At 39.2% G+C, this 23,247-nt stretch overlaps 3 protein-coding genes across 3 annotated transcripts in view; 2 read left to right on the top strand and 1 right to left on the bottom strand.

Annotated features, from left to right (window-relative positions):
- Positions 1-4,826: 4,826 nt before the first annotated feature.
- On the bottom strand, positions 4,827-8,546 carry hmgb1b (high mobility group box 1b). The gene is made up of 5 exons (XM_080460296.1): positions 8,233-8,546; positions 6,289-6,444; positions 5,739-5,884; positions 5,489-5,663; positions 4,827-5,417 (listed from the first exon to the last, which is right to left on the bottom strand). Exons 2-5 carry the CDS (start codon positions 6,433-6,435, stop codon positions 5,289-5,291), a joined length of 597 nt encoding a protein of 198 aa, XP_080316422.1. The 5' UTR covers positions 6,436-6,444; positions 8,233-8,546; the 3' UTR covers positions 4,827-5,288.
- A 2,671-nt stretch (positions 8,547-11,217) lies between these two features.
- Positions 11,218-13,619, top strand: tex26 (testis expressed 26). Its single transcript, XM_080460571.1, has 7 exons — positions 11,218-11,273; positions 12,052-12,136; positions 12,223-12,385; positions 12,488-12,644; positions 12,735-12,926; positions 13,026-13,187; positions 13,299-13,619. The coding sequence occupies exons 1-7, from the start codon at positions 11,261-11,263 to the stop codon at positions 13,430-13,432; spliced, it is 906 nt and encodes a 301-aa protein (XP_080316697.1). The 5' UTR covers positions 11,218-11,260; the 3' UTR covers positions 13,433-13,619.
- A 430-nt stretch (positions 13,620-14,049) lies between these two features.
- Positions 14,050-23,247, top strand: part of wdr95 (WD40 repeat domain 95) — a gene marked incomplete at both ends in the record, with an annotated part of 35,734 nt that continues 26,536 nt past the window's right edge. The window contains 12 exons of the mRNA XM_080459755.1: positions 14,050-14,117; positions 15,730-15,985; positions 17,189-17,242; positions 17,328-17,411; positions 17,578-17,643; positions 18,143-18,373; positions 19,108-19,193; positions 19,293-19,385; positions 19,459-19,504; positions 19,594-19,640; positions 22,505-22,622; positions 22,767-22,836. Coding sequence (XP_080315881.1) covers positions 14,050-14,117; positions 15,730-15,985; positions 17,189-17,242; positions 17,328-17,411; positions 17,578-17,643; positions 18,143-18,373; positions 19,108-19,193; positions 19,293-19,385; positions 19,459-19,504; positions 19,594-19,640; positions 22,505-22,622; positions 22,767-22,836 — 1,219 coding nt within the window. The remainder of the gene's footprint in view (positions 14,118-15,729; positions 15,986-17,188; positions 17,243-17,327; positions 17,412-17,577; positions 17,644-18,142; positions 18,374-19,107; positions 19,194-19,292; positions 19,386-19,458; positions 19,505-19,593; positions 19,641-22,504; positions 22,623-22,766; positions 22,837-23,247) is intronic.

Raw genomic sequence — 23,247 nt, 5'->3', positions numbered from 1 at the left:
TGCTTGGTCATCATAAATTCATTATGCAAAAAGTTGTCTTTAAAAAATAAACTCTTAGAGAATATTTTATGAGTGTGCTAGATCTCCTAGTCCTGCTACTAGTGACTGTTAATACTCTTGGACTCACTGAGTGGAGTGCTTATGACAACGTCAGCAAACCATCAGCATTAATGTGATGTGAAGCTGTTTTTGTAAGACTGAAAATGAGCTGACTGCCGCCAACTGAGCATCAAAGCCATGCTGTCGCAAGGAGAACACGTTGAAGATGGTAACATGCCACGATCAGAGCACGTGGAGTCGTTCATTTCACACCACGTATCATCGCTTCAAAAGGTTTCACGGGACGGAAAAAATACTTTTGGACATTGTGCAAATGAAGGCAAAATTCAGAGTTGTCCAAAGGAAATGCGTGTTCAAATGTTATTATGGTGTGGTTCTACTGGCCAGGGTCACTGAAGGTCAAAATGTCCTTTATGTGGTCATTGAACCACGATAGGTTTGACAAGCAGGGTTAACTGAAATATAATAGTGAAGTCAAGGAGCAGGACAGATAGAGACAGCAGCTCTGCAAATTACTGTCATTGCTGCAACACATTACTTCATAATGCCTTATTCTCAACACTCTTTTTGGAAGAAGTAACTGTATTTAAGTCATATTTTTCATTAACTTGCAGAGGATTGCCTGCCAGTAAGAAACAAGTGAAATCTCACTGTGCACGTCTCGGGACAGACTCAAAAGTTGACCTGTGTGTAAACTTGAGAGTGAAGAGGACAAACCTGGTACTGTGTCTTCTTTCACTTGAAATGAATGAGCAGCTTTGGAGAGAGCCATCTGTGTGCGCCATCTGCTCCGAGAGAGCGGGCCGGCGGCTCCGCGCCTCATCGCAGCATCAGCAGATGTATGACACCCTGTGACCCCCCCCTCACTGCTCACATTCATACCTACCTCACAAGAGGACGCAATACCCAACACCTGGAGAAAGAGACTAGTTTATGAAGTTGAATACCCCCCCCCCCCCCCAAAAAAAAACAAAAACAACAACATGCATGTACATTTGAAGCAACTTACCATGAAGTAAAAGAGGACAGATGCACAGTTTCTCCTTTGTCCAGCAGCGTCCATGACAAAGTTCACTCCCTCACTGCCTCATTCTTGATCATGATCACAAAACCACCTCCATGGTGAGAGTAAAGGGACTGAAGTCCTGGAGGCTGCACAGTGTTACCTCCACATGGGAACGCTGTATCCATAGAGATTACTCAATCTCCTCCGTTTGTAATCCTGACTGACACGCCTCTTTGACATCACTCCACACAAATCCTGCTGTGAGATGAAAAACCAAAAAAAGGCGATGTTGCTACATCAGAGAATAAATGTGGGTTTTGTCCATTAAAAGGAGCTGCAACAGTCCATCCTGCTGTGTTTGGCTGGATTAAACCTGTTTGGGAGTTTGCTCTTGAGTTTGATTCTCCTGTGCAGGCATGAAATGGACTCTGTTGCCTGAAGAAAGGTGGCCTGGGTGGGTGGGGGGGGGGGGGGGGGGGGGGGGGGGCTTTCTTGTTATGTGTCAGCTGGGGGTTTCATTCAGAGACTGCAAGGTATTCATTCAGAGGGTGGAGGGAGAGAAAGGGGGGGGGGGGGTTGTGTCTGAATCGCTATAAAGAGAGCCGACAAAACATTCAGTTGCAAAGTTACAACTCAATCTAGATTTTTAGCTTTTAAACAAAGTTTAAGATTAACAATTTAAAGCCGGACTCATTAAATGATTGCAATAAAATGTATTTTTTTATCGAAAATTAAAACATTTTTTAAAATATCTGCTTTGTCTATCATATATCCTGGATATTTGTCCAATTCTTAAACAAAACCCTTTTTTTCTCCATCAAACTTTCCTTTCAACTATTTACCTTGTCATTTCAAACCCAAAATATTTTCTTGGATTCCTCATAACAGGAAGTTTTTTTCGCTATTCATTCATTTATTTACTTACTTATTTATTTATTCGTTTGTTTACTTATTTGTTTATTTCCTAATTTTTTTTCATACATCTTAAAAAAGAAACAAACAAAGGAGAAAAAAAAAGAAAAGCATCCAAATGAGTAAAGAAGACGTAGAAGGGACATCACAATCCGTCTTCAGTGTGTGCCAATCTGGATTTCCATGTTTGAAAGTAAGTTTGAAGGAGTGTAAACTTGAAGTTTTATTCACTTTTTGGCTCACAGGCTCTTGATTTTGCTTTGTGTTGGGCTTGGAAACAGTTTCAGGACGATCACATTTGTCACAGAGGAATATGGCTGAAGTGCTTTTATTTGGTTTCCAGGTTCATTTCAGGAAAAAGAAATGTCACACTGTTGTGATGATGGAGGTCCCAAGAACTCATGTGACACGTATATCACACTGGGTGTAATAGGATTAGAATATCTGAGAGTAAACAAGACCAAATAATGTGGAATTGAAGATGATTTAACCAGATAATCTCTTTAATATTCAGAATTGAAATTTCTCCCTATAATTTACTGCTTTATTCATCAACAGCTATACATACATTACTATTAAGTAATATTTTGAGATCCTTGTATTTCTGTGAGTATTTGTTTTCTGCAGGAAAGTAATTTCAGTCATAGTTAAGTACAAAATACACCATGTAATGACATTTTGCTACTTTTCCAGACATACGGTCTCAAACCGCTGGCATTTGGGCTGTAAAGTGGATCGTCCCCGACTTCTGTTACTATATAACAACAAATATATTGGACGATTTCAAGAATGAAAAAGAACTAGAAAGAAGTAAATATGAGATGTACAGATCAAAAAAGAAGCCCGAGTGCATGTGTGTGTGTGTAACTATTTGCCCTATCAGTCAAAAACTAATGTGTAAACTCCGCGTTAGTCCATTGAAAATCTCCCATTAGATATTTAAGAACAGAGTCTCTTGCAGGCTGGTTTTGGTCCACGTGCTGCATGTTTGACACCCCAGCATTAAGAATTGTACCTTGAAGAAAAGAGTTCAGTTCTCTTTCCCACCTCTCTCCCCTCATTGTTACTTTCACATCATTCTCCCGGTCTCTTGTTGTGTAAAGCACCTGGATGAGGAGCATTTTCTGAAAGGACACCACTGTGGCTTCCTTCGTGACAACAAGCCCTTCTGAGGAGTGAAGGGCTTTTTGTCCCGCCCTGCTAAGAAAAGTCTGATAAAAATGGACATGTGAACCCCCGTTAAGTGACCGTGAGCCCACCGTGACTGTGAGACTGTCTCCGATTACACAGGAGGAGGACTGAAGCTCAGCAGAGGGACCGCAGAGGGCTGAACGAAGGGGGAAAAGAACAGAAAACACACAAGAATCTACATTTATTTTGTTTTTATTAGTGGAGCCAAAATAAATGTGTCATGGTTGATTTTATGTTCAGGGTTAAGGTCGGTGAGTCTCAGTCTTACATGAAGACTTTAGAGTCGGCATAAAGATGGACTGTGACAGTTACACAATCATATTGCTTGCAAAGTGCCGGCGAAATGACCGGAATTAGAGATATTTCACTATTTCTCAAAAAATAATCTCATAAATAGGCTTTAGCAGCTGTTCTGGATTATAATGCTGAAGCCTCATTGATATGTAATTATTTCAAATGTTTTCACTTAATAGAAGCCACTTATTCAAGGAGTATTACTCCTTTTTTCTCTGCTTCATGCAGAAAATAAATGCAACTTTCTAGGCAGAATAAAGTCTTCACACACACACACACACACACACACACACACACACACACACACACAGACTATAAAGAGTGAGAGTCCTCATAGGTTTATAAATAAAATGAAACCATTTTTAAATTTATGTTTGAAAAATATATTTATTTGACCTTTTCCAAGTTTTTTGAAAACAGAATTGTTACTGAATATTGTAACAATCCAAACTGTAAATAAAAACAGTCCAAACCAGCTCAGGCCTGAATGACTGGTTGTATGACTGAATGTTTTACTGTTAAAAGGAAGAAATGATTTAGAATGTGATTGATATTTGTGTGTAATTATAATTGACACGGGCCATTTCAGTTCAATATCCTAGTTACCCAGTTTAAAATGATTTAGCTTTCTGGAATGACTGACTGATGTAGACATTTCCCCGTTTGTCCAACAAAGGGACATCTTGTCACTCCACCACCACGCTGAGAGCTCTGCATGGCTACTGTCCTACAATAACCCTTTAACAAAAATGTTTGAAATTAGATCTTAAAGATGTTTAAATATAGTTTTATGGGCACACTGCATATGTTCAAACACAAGGCCCACATTTGTTCATATTTTAAAGGTGAAAATATTCCTATCAGGTAGACCAACTATAGGAATAGTTCAACAACACAAAGTGTTTTGTATGAGATCAAATTCAAGACCATCAGATTATATTGGCCTTTATATGATTGAAGTTGTTCTTTTTATGTTAAAATGACTTTAAATTAAGCTCAAGAAATTTGTGACTGCTTATACTGGACAGTGTACTCCATCATGGCGCCACCTTCTGGATTAATATTGTATACAAGGTCAGGAAAATATCAGATTTTACAGTTAATCTGTTTGCGTGTTTGTTTCTTCAACAGGCCACAAAGAAACACTTGAGTGGGTGACCATTGTCTTTGCCCGGATGATTTATTCATTTATATGGAATTGGGATTGGCTCCAGATCAAGAACAATTCTACAAATATTATCTAGATTTGTCCCATTTTCCCTTCATGCCAGCCTAAAACAGGAAGGAGTAGTGCTCAAAGAGGCTAAGAATTAAAGTAAACTTAACCTGAAATACTGCGAAAATAAGAAAGAAACTAGACAACTTCTTAAAAAAAGAAAGACGACCTTTATTGAAGACATTCTTGAATGCCGACAGCTGCATTTGATATTAGAGTGGTATTCAAAGAACAATGAAAAGACATCGGGACAGCACATAAAAAAATATTTCCCAAATAAAGAAAAATACACTACCAACTCAGAAATCTCATTTTTGAGTTGAAACACCTAATAACTAGTTACTTTTTTTTTTGTTTTCTTAAACCAATTTGTAGTCCTTCTAAGTTGTTTAATATTTATGGCAGGGATAAAGAACTACCACTAGAAAATCTCAAACTTAAGATATGTAGTGTTAACTTTACAAAAAAGCAGAATAACACTGTACATCTTAAAAACATTAAATATACACATGTTCTTGTTCAATCGGATTTCTGCTTCAGGGTGGTGAATTGAGTAATTTTTAGGATTATATGGCATAAACAAAACATCAGGTCCCGCCCCTATGTGGGCTACTCATCATCATCATCATCATCGTCGTCATCTTCCTCCTCGTCCTCATCCTCATCTTCGTCATCGTCGGCTGGGGTGGCGGCTGATGCTGAATCCACTGTGCCCTTTGTGCGGTACACCGAGAGCTCCTGTGGAGACACATCAGGATGAAGACGCAGGTAAACAAGCCCCAGTGTAAACCCACTTTCACAAAGTTCACCTTGTCATATTTATCTTTCATCTTGGCAGCGTTCTTCTCATATGGCTGTTTCTCTTCTGGCGTCAAGCCGTTCCACATCTCTCCCAGCTTCTTCGCCGTGTCCCCGATGGACAGCCCAGGATGATCTACCTTGATCTTGGGGCGACGGTCTCCACAGAAGAGGAAGAACGCAGACCTGCCAAGGAGGAGGGAACATAGCGATGAGAAATCCATCACGACAACCTGAGGGAGACGTGATAGTGGAACTTACGGCGGTCTCTTTGGGGCGTTGGGGTCCTTGAAGCGCTTCTTCTTTTGGCCCTTGGGGGGAATGTAGTTCTTCATTTCCCGTTCGTAACGCACCTTGTCTTGCTTAGCCAGGTCTTCAAACTTGCCCTTCTCTTTCTGAGACATTGTCTACATTGGGGAAAAATAGGGCCGATTAAAATTTTTTTAAGAAAATATTTCTTCAACAAACTAGTCTAATTTTATTTGAAAAAAAAATAATTCAATCACTCAATAATTATTCCCATTTTAAGCCATTCCCAGACAAAAATATATTGTAAATAAAACTACTCGGAAACGGCTTTTCAATATACAAATAAAATTAAATAAAAATTGTGAGTTTGGTCAGTAAATGATAAAAAATGTAGAATTGAACTCTGTTTATTCGACCAAACACTAACAGCATCACATACCAAAACCACAACTCCATCAAAAAAAAAAAAAAAAGCTCAAGAATCACAAATCTTGAAGATTTCTGACCTCAAAAGTGTGAAATTCAGATTTAAAATTCAGACAATAAGAAGAATTCAGGTCACCTTCCACCGCTCAGAGCATTTCTTGGAGAACTCTGAAAAGTTGACAGAGGCACCTGGGTGTTTCTTCTTGTGCTCCTCTCTGCATGTTTGCACAAAGAAGGCATACGAGGACATTTTGCCCCTTGGCTTTCTTGGATCCTTCCCCATCTTGGCTCACTAAACAGGACAATATATATATATATTAAAAAATATATATATATATCACATTCATTAAATGAAAGTGCATGCACATACATCCATTCAAAATATGCTGTTAATATCCAAATAGTCCCGTCAGCACAATTTGTCTGATTCCTTGCGTTGTCAGTTCCCTCTATTGTTTAAAGCTGGAGGTGGGAGGAGGGTGTCTGGCTTGACTGATGAGCCATTGTAGACAGAGGCCAACATGATGCTTCTAATCACAACTACAATCAGCTAAACATTCATTCCCTTAATTCCCCCACATACGAGCTTGTTGTAATGGCACTGAGCAGAAGGAAACGGGACAGAAAGTTGAAGTGTGTCGTAACGTTGACATCCCTGGTGATCTAACGTGTTCCGCCAGCCGGCTTGAGGACGAAGACATTAGCATTAGCTTCCGCCTTCTTTGATTGTTGGCTGTTAGCATTGTAGCTCAGCTGCTCGCTTTGTGTCACCGCGCTGAAGTTGGCCTCCGACTCGTGGGCTTTCATAGGCAACGTAACTTGGGAACAAATGCCGATAAGATGTTTCATTTACCGACATAATATTTCCTCAAACCAACTGAAACTCGTCTCAATATGAAACAATTGTAGAATTTACTGAAAATGGTCCAGAAAAACAATTAAAAGGCCTGTTTGGTCAGGTCAAATTTTCCCCTTATTAAAATATGTTAACATAACTCCATTTTATTATCCTGCAAAGGAGCAGTCATAAAATTCATAATTTTTCTGAAATGCCCCACGTTAATGTTTAACATCTATAAACTGAAAAGGAAATGTAGACACATTAAAATGACAACTCGGTGACAGCAAATGCAAATAACCCTCACATTAGAGTGATTGTGTACCTTTATACACATGTAATTAGGGATCATAATTATAAACTGGGAGAGTCTGCCAGAGAAAACACGTTCACCACTCCCTCATTGTAAGTCAAGTGGATCAAAGGCTACCTTATACAAACAACAACATAAACAAAACATTTGTATCGAGATTTAAAAAAGCAAAACAATCTTTGTGTTTTAAGTTAAGGTAACTTTGCGCTGAAGTGTCGAGTCGCAGCCTGACTTCACGCGTCTTTGTGTCTTCTCGCGACTAGCCGTTAGCTCGAGGCTAACACGAGCTCATCTCATGAGATTATTAAAATGGCAGATTAGCCTGCTAACAATGGCTAGCAGGCTTTTGAACACACCCCCCGCCCTGCCTCTCCGGCGACCATCTGCATTATGTAACAGAAAAAGCGGCCCGTTTCAGATAAATCCGGACAGTCCGATATTAAAAGTGACTTGTAAAATGGGAGACATTAATGAGGAGCCGTGCTTAGGGATCCCCGCACGCCGGTGCATCGCCTCCGCTGCACTCTGCGGCCGTTGCCGACATTCAAGCGGCGGCTAGCCCCGTTAGCATCCTGCTAAGCAGCACCGTCACTCCGAGCAGCCATCGTGAGCTCAGCGAGCTAACGCAGCGGGGTTGGGGCGTTAAGTTTTCACACCGCTGTTCACCGGGAACAAAATTATTTTCATTGCACAAGCCCGGGTTTATTTTCAACGCGTTGGTTTAATTATTTTTTCCCGGCCGGAGGATAATTTTAGGTCGACAACGGCTAAACATTTAGCACCTTGGCTGCGAGTTAGCATCCTCTCCAGCCCCGGTAATGTAAGAAAACCAGCAACGGAGGTCGTGTTAACCGAGCCTAACGCATGAACGCCGCTGGTTCGTTCAACCGCGGCCGTTTCGCCACGGAGGTAAAATAAATGGAGCTTACCCCTACAGTGCTCTGTCAGGCCAGCGGTACGTCTTAGACAATGGGGCCGAGGAGCTTCGTCAGTGATACGCGCTCTTTCGGCTCTGGTGATCCGTCTGTGTTTATGGTGCGTGCGGAGCTCCGGCAGGCGGACATTGGCTGCCGCCAAACTGTTCAGCGCGCGGCTCCCATTGGACGCGCGCGGACCGCGGCGCCCGCCGCTCACGCGGTTGGTCGTGGGAAACGTCGACGAGGTGGTGGCGCTAAACTTAAATAACTGTTAGCGCCTGAAGGCCACACAAGCTCCGACTGTAAACAGCACTGATACTGAGTGTGGAGGAATGTATTCGAGCCGAGAGGGACGGCACAGGAACCAAAACACGTACTCGAGTAAAGCTACTGTCTGTCACACTAATTACTGATTACGCTGTACTCGATAACAAGTAAAAATACTGCAGGTTACATGTACTCCACTCAACATACTCTTCTCAAATCTTACACGTTACTTTGTAATTATTATAAAAATGAACAGTATTTATAAATAAATACAATATACTCACTATTACAACAAAGCACATACATACAGATACATTAATTACTGAGAAATAAATACAATATAACTACTCTATGCTTGAAATATGAACAGAATAGGAAATACAATATGTATTACAGTAATACATTAATGTATTACAATTAACATCAAAAGTACAAGCAAAATAAATGTTGAAATATTCTCAAATTAAATTACTCTTCTTAAAGAACTACTCAAAAGCTGGAGTTGCTTTGTAAAAATTATGAAAGTGCACATATTTGTTGATAAATTGTGTATTTAAAGATAATTACAATATAATCACAATTACAATGAAGCACATATACCAAGATGCATTAATTACTGATAGATAAATAACATATAACTACTTTATTCTTGAAATATAAGCAGAATACAAAAACAAAACATTTTTGGGAGAAAATAAACATAAAAAGTACAATTGAAATGATAAATTATAAAACGTACTTAAAAAAGTACTCTTCTTAAAAACTGACAGCAGGAGTTGCTTTGTAAAAATGATGAAATTAACATTTCTTTAGATTTTATTTAATACATAAATACACTATTTCCACAATTACAATAAAGCACATTTTCACAGATTAATTACTGATGGATACATACAAGTAATTCAGTAGAATACAATATTTCCAAAGGTGAAATGAATACAAAAATGTAAAGAACAACACCGACGTGAGTTTTTCAAAACACAAACGTGACTAATTGCTTAACAATAAAACAAAGGGACAAATAATTCAATGTAATTTTCTATGGAAGAAACTAGGCAGCATAAGGATGTACTTAGTACAACTGTTACGTTACATAAACTGTACTTAATTATAAGAAACAATATCTTAATATATACTCAACTAAAAATACCCTTATTAGTATGAATTACATTGTGAAGAGCCGGCACATTTTTGTAGATGTACAAATGCAATACTTTCCATTATGTGTGCAATGTGAGTAGAACAGGAAATCCCTAAACTGCATAAACGGTCTTCGTATATAGATATAAATATTTAAATGAACGAATGTCATTAATAAACACGTGCCTATTAAGAAACCAAAAAAATCTTTAATTTATAAGTTTCTTACAGAAGCAGAGGGGAAAGAAATCCTAAAATATTGTACATGACTGGAGGTTTTCTGTACTTTTGCCATTCGGTGCATTCAATACAATTTACCTGCCTGAAATATCTACTTTTGATGCACATTTCTCAGAAATTCCACTTGTATAAGAAATATTAACATGAAGCAGAGTTTATCTCTCTTCAAAAAACATGAATGCAGAATAAAATATGTTTGTATTATTACAACATATTACATATTCGAGTTGTGTTCCATATATGATTTTAAAGCAGCAAATTAAACCACATAATGACATACGGTCATATGGTTACTATTTTAACTACAAATACAAAAAAACCCAAAACTATTTGTTTAAAATACTGTGATGTCATCACATCAATTCAAAATAAATAAAATGCAGTTATGTGCAAATCCTAAGAGAACATAAACAACATATCAGATGTTAATTTGATATGTTGACCATTTACTTGTTAAGGTTGTGCACTTTTAAAGTTACATGTCTGTCATCTGTGATGATTGACTTTCAATATGGTTTTGTGTTTTTTAATCACAATTTTTTTTATTATTATTATTTTTAGATTATACACTTAGCTCACTCATTACACTCAAAATAGTTGATCTTTGTTCAAAACAATGAAAAGAGGCAAATACTGACTTAGTAGTGGTTTGTGGCGAGAACATCGAAAAGCCTGATTGGCTTTTACATTTTCATATTAAGATACATTAATACAGGTTATTGGTTTTTTTTCTTTTTCTTTGGTGCTTTACTCATCAAAGTAAATGTTTGAACTGTATTTGAATAATTAATCAAAAGTTTGTTTAACTAAAAAAGTGACAATTGTGCAGGAATGTTATTTCCAATCTGTATTACCATAAGTGCACATCATGTTTTGTATTAATGTTTTTTCTGCAATATTATTTGTCGTGCCGATAAACACTGTGCTGCAGGTTTTGGTTTCTCTTTGTTCAGTTCTTTGGGCATTCAGTACTAAGCATTAAAAAAAAAAACGTCTTCAGTTAAATTTAACTCACATTCAATACTTCTGGAAATGCATTTAGTTGCTGCCCATCTTCTGCAGCAGGTATAAATAAGACATATGTGTCAATGTTAAATTTTTAATGCAGCATCTCTCCTGCTGAGCAGCTTAGAATAGCCATTCAAATGTTGTAGGTCTCCATAACCACAATGCCTGCAAACATCCTGCTGGGATTATCTCTGCCTCTCAAAAGATAAAGCTTCTAACTGAGAGTGAGACGCTGTAATTGTTGCGCTTCACTGGCATTAGGACCTGGAGCTGCTGGGGGCATGTTTCAACAAGTCATCCAGGCAATAAACTTGAATCTGGGAAGGATTTCAGCTCAGTGAATACGACTGTAACACAAGAGGGAGAAACTAAACAGGCGTCTCCAATGGCAGCCAAAGGTAGGCTCAGACCAATGATATGTCGAAGTGAAAGGAAAACCTTGCTTTGCTACTTTAGTGAATTTGATGTTTTTGTTGACTTTATTATGCATGTTTATGTGATTTTGTTGGGCTACATCATCTGCTGTGATACCCTTAATAGTTCTGTATATTGTATTCAATACACAGAATCATGCTGTTGTATTGTTTGGATTGTCAGAATAACATTTTAACATATAATTCATCATTTGACGGTACTTTATACAGCATATCATTATGGGAAGGTTATTTATTAATTCATTCATTCCATCCATCCATCCATTTTCTCCCACTTATCCGTTTCCGGGTTGCGGGGGTGACAGTCTGAGCTCTGTCACCCAGATCACATTGCACCGATTAAGAACCTTCCTGCAGGTGGTGAGCCCACGGGAAGGTGGCGCCCGGGACACCAACCCACTACCTTGACATTCATTCATTCATTCATTCATTCATTCATTCATTCATTCATTCATTCATTTATTTATTCATTCATTTATTTATTTATTTATTTATTTATTTATTTATTTATTTATTTAAACAAGTCTCAAGGACATAAATCTGTGTTGCAAGAAGACCTATTGAAATCTATCTATCTATCTATCTATCTATCTATCTATCTATCTATCTATCTATCTATCTATCTATCTATCTATCTATCTATCTATCTATCTATCTATCTATCTATCTATCTATCTATCTATCTATCTATCTATCTATCTATCTATCTATCTATCTATCTATCTATCTATCTATCTGTCAGAGGGCAAACAGTGTTGGGATCCATATGAGACGTCCCACAGGAAACATTTTGTCTACCGGCCGAACTCGGCTGCAGAGATGCTGCTGTGAGTTTCATTCATGGTTTGATAGTAAAGTTATAAATAGTCTCGCCGACTTGTGTAACTGCGTGTGTCTGTTGACGCATGTGCAGGCGCCCCGTGTCAACATCAATTATAGACTCCCACTCGCGGTCTGGACCTTTCGGTTCCACTGTGTACAATAAAGACTTTAGCTGGAGGCCCGCCTGTAAAGCTGAATGCATCCGCACAGGAACAGCCTCAGGACACCGGAGAAACAACCCACATCCCAGCCAGGTTGGTATTTCATGTAAGCTCCCGTTTTGCTCAGGGCTGAATGCCATGCATGACCTCTCATGGTGTATTGTAACCTTTTAAATCAAGACTTCTTTCTTCAAGGCTTTCCTGATGTGGAGGCTGCCGAGGGATGCTGCACGAGCCTCGCAGTATGTTGTGTTGCCTTGGAAATGTTCCCCATCCGATGATGAAATCCATAAAGCCTTCACGGCACAGTACTGCTCCACCTACAGATGCGACTTCTTGGAGTCGCCTCAAGGTTCGACAGGCTTGTTAGGTCAGGTCCACACATCGAGCCAAGTCCAAATCAAACCGCTGTGACATTTATCTTCTGCAACTTATTTGGCAGGCTGTGATAACGTGAATAAAACAGGAAGCCGAGCTGCAAACCTGCAGACCAGGCGGCACATTGTGACGTCCTTCCCAGCTGACACCGAGATGAAGGCCAGTTATCGGGGCACAAAGCAAAAACCTGAACTGCAGAACAATCTGTTACAGTACGGCGGCAGCACGGGCCCAAACCTGCTCTGTCCTGGTATTGGTACGACACAGTAAAGGAGAAAAAAACTAGACGATGATAAATACTGTTCAATACAAGCTTTGGAAACTCCATTGGTCTAACTTATCTCTGTGTTTCCAGTCCCAACTGTTGTTCAACGACATGTCAACACGCGGCAGAAAGAATCTGATCTGACAACATACGACCGGTTTTGTGGAAAGCGAGTCAGTGATGTCACATCAGTGATAAAGTCTCTGCTGCCTGAGGAGCTGCAGCAGCTCCACCGGCTGTTACCTGAGGAGGGTGAGCGCTGAAATGTGTCTTCCAATGTTTGCGCACATGTACAGCTTGTTCCTCCATTTACATGGAGCTTGAAAAACAGCTTATCTTCTTTCTTTCCTTTTTTTTTTGCAGAAAGAAAGACTGTGAAAATCATTTTGAGTGAGGGTGTTTGTCCCACTACTAAAGGGAAGCTGGAGAAACTTCCAGCAGTAGCGCGCGGCTCTCGCTCACCAGAGCGCATATCAACTTGGCCAGGACCTCTTTGACCGCGGCTTCTTTGATTAACAGTATGTTTGTTTAGGATTGTTTAGTACTGGAAAAAAATCCTGTAGAACAGTAAAACAGCAGAAAATGACCGACTTGAAAAATAAATGTGATTGAATTATACTGTCATTCCATCTTTGTGTTGTTGGGATTTATTTTGTGTGTTGTGATAATTAAACTGCTGGAATGAAAAAAAAGTTAATTGTTTGCTTTTGTGTTTCGGCTCTCGCATCAATTATTCTGTCTGCAGCTTGTCATGTCTTTGTTGGTGTAATTCAAGAATTCTCTGAACAAGATTCAGTAGAGACAATAAAAGCCTGCAGTTGGGGCAGTTATTAAAATGACGCTTGCAGGGCAAGATATCGCTTGTTTCAATGGAGTGACCAGGCCATTTGTGTTTCCCTCAGCAGGGTCTTGTTTTGAGTTTTGCAGCCAGGGTTGTCACTCTTGGTTTCTTAGTTACCACAGGGCCACCTGCTTCTCTCAGGTGTAATGCTAGAGAGAGTGTCAGGTAGACGGGCGTGAGGTCTGTCTGATTGCTCGCTGTTTGGAGGTCTGACTGAGGAAATGTTCAGCACTTGAAGTCGGCTTTTCACCCAGCGTCAGCCTCTAAGAAGCAATGCCGCTCTGCAAAAAGGCTCGCTCTTCTTCAGCTCCGGGAAGATTAGAAACCCAACATGTGACCAGGTAGTTTACTGCTGTTTTTTTTTTTTGCGCTTCAGTTTTTGTTAAATGTTTTTCCACTTCATTCACCAGTTTATTACACTTTTGTGCTTTTTATGTCGCAAAGATTTTGAGTGTCTTGCTTATGAGTAATGAGATGAAAAGTTGGGTCCACACATTGTCTCATGGGTGTCATCTGTTCCTCTGTCTTGTTCACAAAGTCTTTGCCGTTGTCATGGTGCTTGAGTCACTGTCTGTAGGCAGCGCACAGTAATTAGCCTGTAATGCAGGAAGTCTGGTCACCTGGGACACATAATCACAATCCCAAGGTTAGAATGTACATGTTCTCCTGATGCTTCATGTGCCTGTAACAGGACTGACCCTACACACATTAGGGGCCTAAACAAACTCTTTTTGAAGATTCGTTTCTCTTCACTCTGATACATAAAAACTATTATTAAATCAATTAAATGACTAGAAGTAGCTGCTAACCGGAGCATACGCTGCGTTGCACAGATTTTTAAACACCAGGTAAAGTGAAATTTATGCAATGTTTGCTTCGGTATCAATAACATTACAACCCTATACCTTTCCAATGTGAATGGCTCTACTACTGTAAATAACATTTTACTGTAAATATATTTACTGTAAATAATTGTTGCAATATAATTATTCACATCATCTGGTTGGTCTTCACAATGCTTCTTGATTTGTCTTGAGTTTCGGGACTGGCTGGAGCATCATAAACTTCCTGGTCGGGGGGACACTGTGAAGCAGTGGAAACTCTTTATATGCAGCAGCTGTTCTTTATATAGGAATAGGAGGTCGTGTGACTATTGAAATGACATTCATCCATTCATCTTTTGTGTAAACAACTGTGTCCTACCAAAGGTTGTGAGGTTCTGGGGCTGATTTCATTTGACCGTCACTATCACATCAACAGTCACACGCTCACATTCACACTCACAGGTTATATGGAGTGAACCATTTTTTGGATTATGGGAGAAAACCCACCCCGATCCAAATAGAAAATGCAAACTCAATGTGAGCTCAAGCAAGGACATTCTTGCTATGAAGAAAAACAAATCCTTATTTGTCACACATGCTATTGTACAGTGAAATTCCCCAAAGCAGCCACTGCGCAGTGCCCAGGGAGCGGTTGAGAGTCAAGAGACCCAGAGTGTTAACACTTTCATGTGTGGGATTTGAACCTGAAAACTTTCCAATTACAAGCATGTTCCTCTAACCTATTCACTTCCACTGCCCATGTCTTTATGGTTTGAGTGCTAACCACTATGCTACTGTGGATTATAAAGGGTATTGCAACTTATTTGATCATAACATGTGACCCTCAACCATATAACACGTGGCACACACTGTGCCTTTTGACTACTGTAACACATTCCTTCTCATGTACTTTGAATAGGAACCTAAAAGTATTTATCCTCATCCATAGGTGGACGTAACAGGCGGGACTTTGTTGTCTGGAAAAACTATGCAATAGTAAAAACCGAAAGCATTTATACAGCTTTTACAAAAACAAATGATGCATCTGTCTTTCCTGCCTCACTCATATCAGCATTGTTTTAAAGAACCAGGCATGCTTTTGAGTCTCAAGACTTGTCACATCTTCTAGTATCCTCTCTGAACTGGATGGACTAAGGCAGAAGAGCAAAAACGCACGTGGGCTGAGATGTCAGGGGGCGAAAGTAGACCATCTCTCCGCACCGGGGCGACTGCATGTCAGTGAAGACAACAGAGAGCAGCAGCCTGAGTGGCTGGTGCGAGAACTCCTGAAACAGAACAGGCAAAGACACTCTGTCAACCTCGGAGACAATCTTCATGTCATGATGCAGCAGCGCCGCATCATCAATTCAACTCAGAGCCTCAAGGTACACTTTTCACCCTCTCCATCCAAACGTCGTGATAGAGGAGTCTAATCAAAGTGCAGCGCTCCATCTCTCCATACAACATCTGGACAGTTAATTGCTGTGAATTTTACCTCTCTCCTTGGGACCTGCCTTTTATATAATTCCCACGTTTAGCCTGTAGATGTCACTAGAGAGCCGCAGTGCTCGACCTGCCAGTTTAGAGCCCCCCCACCCCCTCCAAAGTGCTTTAACTCAACTGCAGCTGAGGCATATCTCACCAGCAGCAGAATGAATGTGAGCTAATGCCAAAAATGCCATTTTAAATCAAGTTGATGATCAATTTACTTGCAGCCTGACAGTGCAGCGGGACAATCTATCCGACAGCCTGTGGACGGCCATGTTTCAGGCCAAAGTAAAACAAACACAGTTGCTGAGCCAACTATTTAAAAGGTCCCCGGTACATTCAAATTCAAGCTTTCAAGCTGACAGGAATGATGGAATGATGTAGGAGGTTTGGTGCAAATGCGCCGGCTCGAGTTTGTGGGCCTCAGTTTCTGATGTCAGTCACAGTCTCCTGCTTAATGTAATGAGGAATGTGCCACAGAAGATTAGGCGGAAGACGCTCAGGAGTTCAAAGTTATGCATCTCTAATAAAGGGATTTGGAAACAGTCGAGGTTACGTGAAAAGTTCCCGGTGCTTCCATCATTCTGACTGATTAAACAATTATCTCCCCAATTCAGCAGATAGCTCGGGGAAAGCTGTCCTCCAGTTACATCCTCCAGGAACTAGCCTGTTTATCCCTGTTATTTATTAATGATAGATCAAAGAGCCTCATGGATTCAGGACCAGTTGCTAGGAAACCGTGGAAAAATTGAAGAGAGGACGTTAAACGTAAAGAGCACGGCCTGTCATCTGAACCCGGGCAAGCGTCTCAGAGACATGTCTGAGGTGGCCGTTATTATTACTCATTAATAGTGAGCTGCGCAGCCCTCATTATGTGTGTTGATACAAAGTTCCCTGAGAGACCACGATGTTAACAATGATTCGTGTTTTTAGCACCCAGACTGTATGAACTGCCTGGTGAGTGGATCTGAGTGCACTCCAATAAATGGGAGGAATTAGATAGTTATTTTGTTGCTGTTGTTGTTGTTGTGCATTATGCTGATTGATTTTGATAATCCTGTCGACTCTCCAATGTAACTGTTTCCACCGTCCACAATGAGATTGATGAGAAGATTTCCCTGGAGAGTCTCCAGAAACTGAGGGATTCGTTCGAGGTACAGCGTGAGTTTCATCTTTCAAAGACATGCTGACAGTTCACTTATTCCTTTCTGTGATCGGACTGTATTTTTCTTTACAAAGGAATTTGAGACGGCCGGCTTGAAATGCATTGATGAGAAGAAGTTTGGACGTATAGTGAAGAAGTGTTTGTGTTTGCCTAACATGGTAAGACAGTATGACAGTTCTTTTCACAGCTTTCGCCCTGATTTCATGATCTCTGCGTTATCGCCATCTCACTTCTTGTGCCATCGAGGATAAGCTTTGGCAATTACCTGATTAATTCACAATAGCTGTCATTGTTCCTTCACCTTCTGTTCTTCTCTTTTTACAGAGCAATGCACAGATTCAAGCATTATTTAAGAAGATTGATTATTCAGGCCAGGGACAGATTTCATGGGTGAGATGAAATTGGTACTTGTTTCATATGAAGCATGCAGCCTTTTTGTTCATTGCCTCTGCTATAACGTTCTCCGGTGTGTGCGTGCACTGGGAATCTGCTGTAAGAAATAGTCAGAACACCGTGAAATGCAGCAACGTTATTTTTGTAACTGGAGGATTTGTGGTGCAAGGTTAACTGGAACTGTCCTAAACTCAGTAATTTGTGCTATTTTAGACACTATAGTTCCAAGTGCACTGTACACTGAAACATTTGTCTTGTACTGACTCAAGGACAAGTAATAACTTACTCACAGTAATAGACTTCATTTTAGCATCATTTCCGTTTGTTTCACTTTGATTGGAAAGTCACTGTTTTCAGGTTTTTATATACATTCATAATGTTTAAGCTCCTTTTAAGGCCTCTTTTTGATTGAAGGGTGACAATGATCCTCTATGTGTGTTATAACTGTAATGGATCTGAGCGTTATTGCTTTCTAACACTCAGTAATGTGATACAGGCGGAGTTCTGCACACACATGCTGCAGGAGTATAAAGAAAGGGAGGAAATCGAAAGGTGCCACAAACAAGTGGCCTTTATTCTACCAGCCACGACGAATGCCTCGGGTCACGGCGTTCCCATCGTCAACATCCGCTCCTCCCATGATGGCACCGTTGTAACACTGAGGGAAGATGGCTTTGTTTGCCTTTGGAGTCGTCAGCTTAAGCCCCAGAGGACGAAACACTTGTTTGTATGTCCGTTGACCCATAAACACTCGAATGCATTCAGTGCTTAGAATCACAGATTGAGGAGTCTGGAGACAGTTGTCACATTTTTGAATTTTCTGTCAAAATCTTAGACCTCATTCACAGTGATCAGTGAAAATTAGGTACAAAATAGCCACAATTGACTGTAATCAAATGGAGGAGCTGTTATTAGTGTGATAAAAAGAACAGAAATGAATAGTTTTATGTCAAACTCAAGGAAAAACATGATTGATGTTCAGGATGTCATGACTCTTTAAAGTTTAAATAAAATCCTAAATAATGAAAATACCTGTCCAGCAACCTTTAAGTCCCCCTGTCCCAGCTTTTCACGAGTTCATATAGAAATGGGAGGTGGGGAAGGTCCCAATAGGAAAGTGGAATGGTTCTGAGAACTCCCAGAAGCTGATGTGACATATCGGAAATCAATTCAACCACATTTGTGCATTTGACGTAAGAAATAGTATTTACACATGATGTACTGTTGTTAGAATAAAACATGCAGAAGTGATTACCTTAATGTATACAGTTCTCTAATTACCAAAGATAAAATTAATTTCTGTGCTGGACCAAAGTCTATTGCCAATATTTATGTTCCTTCAGTGTGTTGGCTTCTGTGGTTGATGAGTGCAGGTCTGTTTTGTTACATCGCACTTTCTTCACTTTCATTTAAATCGTCTAAATGTGCGGTTATAAAATAAGACTGTGTTTTTATCGACAGAAAGAAAGACCGGCAAATCGAAAATCAAAGTGGGCGAGCGATTTCACTGTGATGACTGAGTGCAACAAGCTGATGATTGGAACAGGGTAAAAAGAAACGTTAAGAAACCCACGGGGCTATCTATTCAGCCCAGTAATTACCCAGTTAAACTGTGGGTCTCACAATGTGTTCTCATTATATTGCAGAGACAGAGAAATCCAGCTTTATGAGCTTTCCACTTTGGACCCTTACTGCCAGATCAATGCCCTCGACACAGTACCTCTGACATTAAACTACAGGTGAGTAACTAAACAACTTGCTCACATCAGGTTTAAAACCCCCAAATAACTGAGAAAATGTTTCTCCTCACAGCTACCTCGGACCTGACAGATGTTGCATACTGTACGGTGACACTGAAGTACGTTCTGTGGTTAAAACCTGACGTAATTACGAGACTGTTGGAAAAATATAAACTACAGAAGGTTAATTTCCATACTTGTGTTGCAGGGATGTGTGGCTGTCATTTTAATTTCCTCTGTTGGAGGTACCCTCAGGTAATGTTACTCTTCAACGTATCTATTGCACGATGATTCAATTTCTTTATTTACTTCACTTGCAGATAGACACAAAGACATTACATAGGCAGTATCGGCATATTCTGTTCAGTAATAGCATGGCAGCTCTTTAAAGTGATATTAGACCTTGATTTTTGCGTTACTGGAGAAAACTCATCGATGCTGAAGGAGACAAACGTAAGATCTCAGTGTTTTTTTTGTTTTTTTTGTTTCCATCCTAAAGCTTGTTTCTGACAACTGAAGAATTTCAAAGACTGTTTTCTTGGCGTGAGATACATTTTCAATGTGTACAAGTGATGTCTGAGCCAAATAACAGCAATTTCAAGAGAAAAAAAAACGTCATAAAAAATAGGTTTTCACAGTAACTACAACATTACACCCAGAAGCTTTATTCGATGCATATTCTTGCAAAAGATGAAAGTAACATCAAGTCACCCACACAATAACAGAGCCACACAAGCTGAACAAGATCAAAATCATTATTTTCTTTTTTTTTATTTGTTCTTCTTAAAGGTCAGGGTTTATTTCTGGATTTTCATCCTCAGCTGTTGATTCGTATCTGCAACAGGCTGCTGTTGCTCACACACACAGTCGGGTTTTATCTTGTAATCTGTAATAGAATGGTCTCATAAGTGTATTAGAAAAACATGACATTACAGACAATAGTAAGCTGGATGGTAACAGAATGTAGATAAAAAAAGAAACATGTGTGGTCTTCTTATATGAACCTGTTATTGTTAAAGATTTATTGACTGGGATTAACCCTGGGGGAGCACTTGTTTGCATGGGGCTCCCATCATTTTACAACCAAGGAAGCAACAACACATGTGAAAAAGACGGTTATCAACGTAAATACAAACAAAGACATCCAGCAAAAACAACATATTAAAACCAGACTGTGGCCAAAAGGACTAAAAGAAGAAACTGAATATTGAATGAGAGTATCATCAATGACATGAGCTCACCAGTAGCTACTCAGTGTGAGCCAAGAACACAGAACCTCATTTAACATTGCACAAAATGTGAGAGGAATTGCAAATTTTGACCTTTTTTGGAACTTTTGTGTCTCAGAAATAAACACATTTGCATTTAGTAAAAAGGTGAAAAAGATCACATAGATTCCTCGTCTATACGGGTATATCTTAAAAAACAGAAAACAGAGAAAAAGAGTCTCCCTGAAGATATGTAAAAGGTTATATATTCTTTTTTTCACATTTGAATCCTGAACAAGTCATGTGTTATTTGCACAATATAATATAATATAATATAATATAATATAATATAATATAATATAATATAATATAATATAATATAATATAATATAATATAATATAATATAATATAATATAATATAATATAATATAATATAATGATGTTTTTTTTGCCGTAAAACAGTAACCGTAACTTGCACTAGATTTGAAAGCACAGTTTTATCAAATAAGCTGCCAAAGATAGCAAAACAATGGAGTTTAGTTGACAAAAGAAGTGTGAAGAATTTCAAATTTTCTGCATTTTAATCAAATCCTACACAAACTATTCACCTACCTCAATGTCCATAACCATTGTGATTAACTAATCAGCATTTTTTTTCCTTTTTATCATTCACAATTAATCTGCATTAGTTTTAAGGTTAAAAATGAATAATTGAATCAAAAATATTTCAAAGACACTTTACATTAGAAAATCAGCAAATATTCAAATAGAACAACATCATAAAGCAAGTCATAAAACCCCCAAAAATTATTATTATATGTTAAAAGCTGTTATGAACAGGTGGGTCTTGATGAGAGATTTGAAAGTGTTCAGGTCGATGCAGGCTCCGATGTGTTGGGCATAGATACTTACAGAAGACCTACTAGTGTTTCACCAGATGTCTTGTGGGAGGTGATTAGTGAGTATAAAGTACTGGAACCACTGCATTGGACTATCCAGCCTTTGTACTTCTGTGAGAACTGTATGCTTGGCACTGAGTGGGACTTGCTCAAGGTGCAGTTCTCATGGACGGGGAGTTGGGGCATCATATGGGGGTGTCTGAGGGTAACATCTCTGTTTTTTGCAGATGATATTGTCCTCCTGGCAGCATTACATTAGGGCTTCTATTATTCGCTGAAACGGTTGGCTGTCGAGTATGAAATTTTTTTGATACTAATCAGCACCTCCAAATTTGAATCTATGGTTCTCTCATGGAAACGGTTGGCATGTCATATCAGAGTTTCACTTATGAAATCCTGAAGTTATGTTCATTTAAAACAAAACAAAAAAAAAACGGTCTCTCCTTTTTTTTCTTTTTACATTCAGCCCACAACATTATGATCAAGGTAGAAGGTGAAAATTGACAATTTGAAGGATTTGAATAACACTGAAATGAGCCTAATTGTGATGGAGTGACAATTCAATCACTTGCATTTCCAAAATGGAAGCTCTTGTAGCGTGGTATTTTCCTGCAGTGGCTCGAGGGCTGTTTTGGCTGCAAAATAGGGAACAACGTATTATTAGACAATGATATTTTTGCTGATTAGTATGTATTGCTTCCAGAGTATTGCACCCATATTATCTCGCTCTGTTCTGTCTTCAGCTGAATGTAAAATCTTTCAATGTGTTCAGAAAGACTCAACGTGTGTCTGACTTTAACTCATGGTGTGTCTTTTCACAGGGGAACGCATGTAGTTATTTTCGGGAAAAAAAGCATGGCCATTCATGTGGAGGAAAATTACACCTTTGTTTCCGGCTCCTGCCAATCCGACTTATTATATATTGTGTATATTTGTATGTATGTGAGGCTGTATGCTTGATATAAGTTCCATCTGTATCAAACGTGACTATTCCCATCTCTGCTGTTATAGATTATGGAATAAACTGCCCAAGATCGACAACATACCCAACATAACTATGGACAACGCAGTGCTTTCTCCCAACGTGACATTTATGCGATGGAAGGTTCATCATGACTGGGTGACACAGGTGACACTTTACATTTCCATGTTTATGTGCAATCCCCCTCCAGATTAAAGCTCTGGGAAGTGACAACTTAAAACAGAAACCGTTCAAAGCCTTGACATTTTGGACTATTAAGTCTAAAACACAAACCTTTCCCTCTGAATTCAGGTGAAATACGTTCACAGTCTTCAAGCCGTCATTTCCTCATCGAATGAAGAATGTTCTTCGGTCGTTATAGGTAATTTTAGGTTTTTCTGAGGCTTTGTGATTTGCTTTGTTTTTTTGCATGAAAATCAATTATCTGAAGTCTGCACTGTTTTAATTTGGGCTTTAAACCTTTAAAAGAGGATTGTACCAGACAGAAAGGTCTGCCAGTAAAACCTTAAAATGACCCACTAATCATGTGAACATGTATAGGCCCGCTCCACTAAAGGGTTTATGACAATCAATGATGTAATAATGTTCAATGACGTACAGTAATACCTACCAAGAATGCAATAATGTTGGTCGTTTTCAATGCAATAATGCCCCATATATCATGATTTGCCAATAGTGCAATAAGATATTTGATCCATCTTATAAGTTATGACATGTTTGAATCGCATTGAAACATATATATATATACACACACACATACTGTATATAGCCA

The sequence above is a fragment of the Lipophrys pholis genome (genome assembly GCF_963383615.2).
Source record: "Lipophrys pholis genome assembly, chromosome: 3".
In the NCBI taxonomy this organism is placed as follows: domain Eukaryota; kingdom Metazoa; phylum Chordata; class Actinopteri; order Blenniiformes; family Blenniidae; genus Lipophrys; species Lipophrys pholis.
This window is presented reverse-complemented; position numbering and strand designations above follow the sequence as displayed.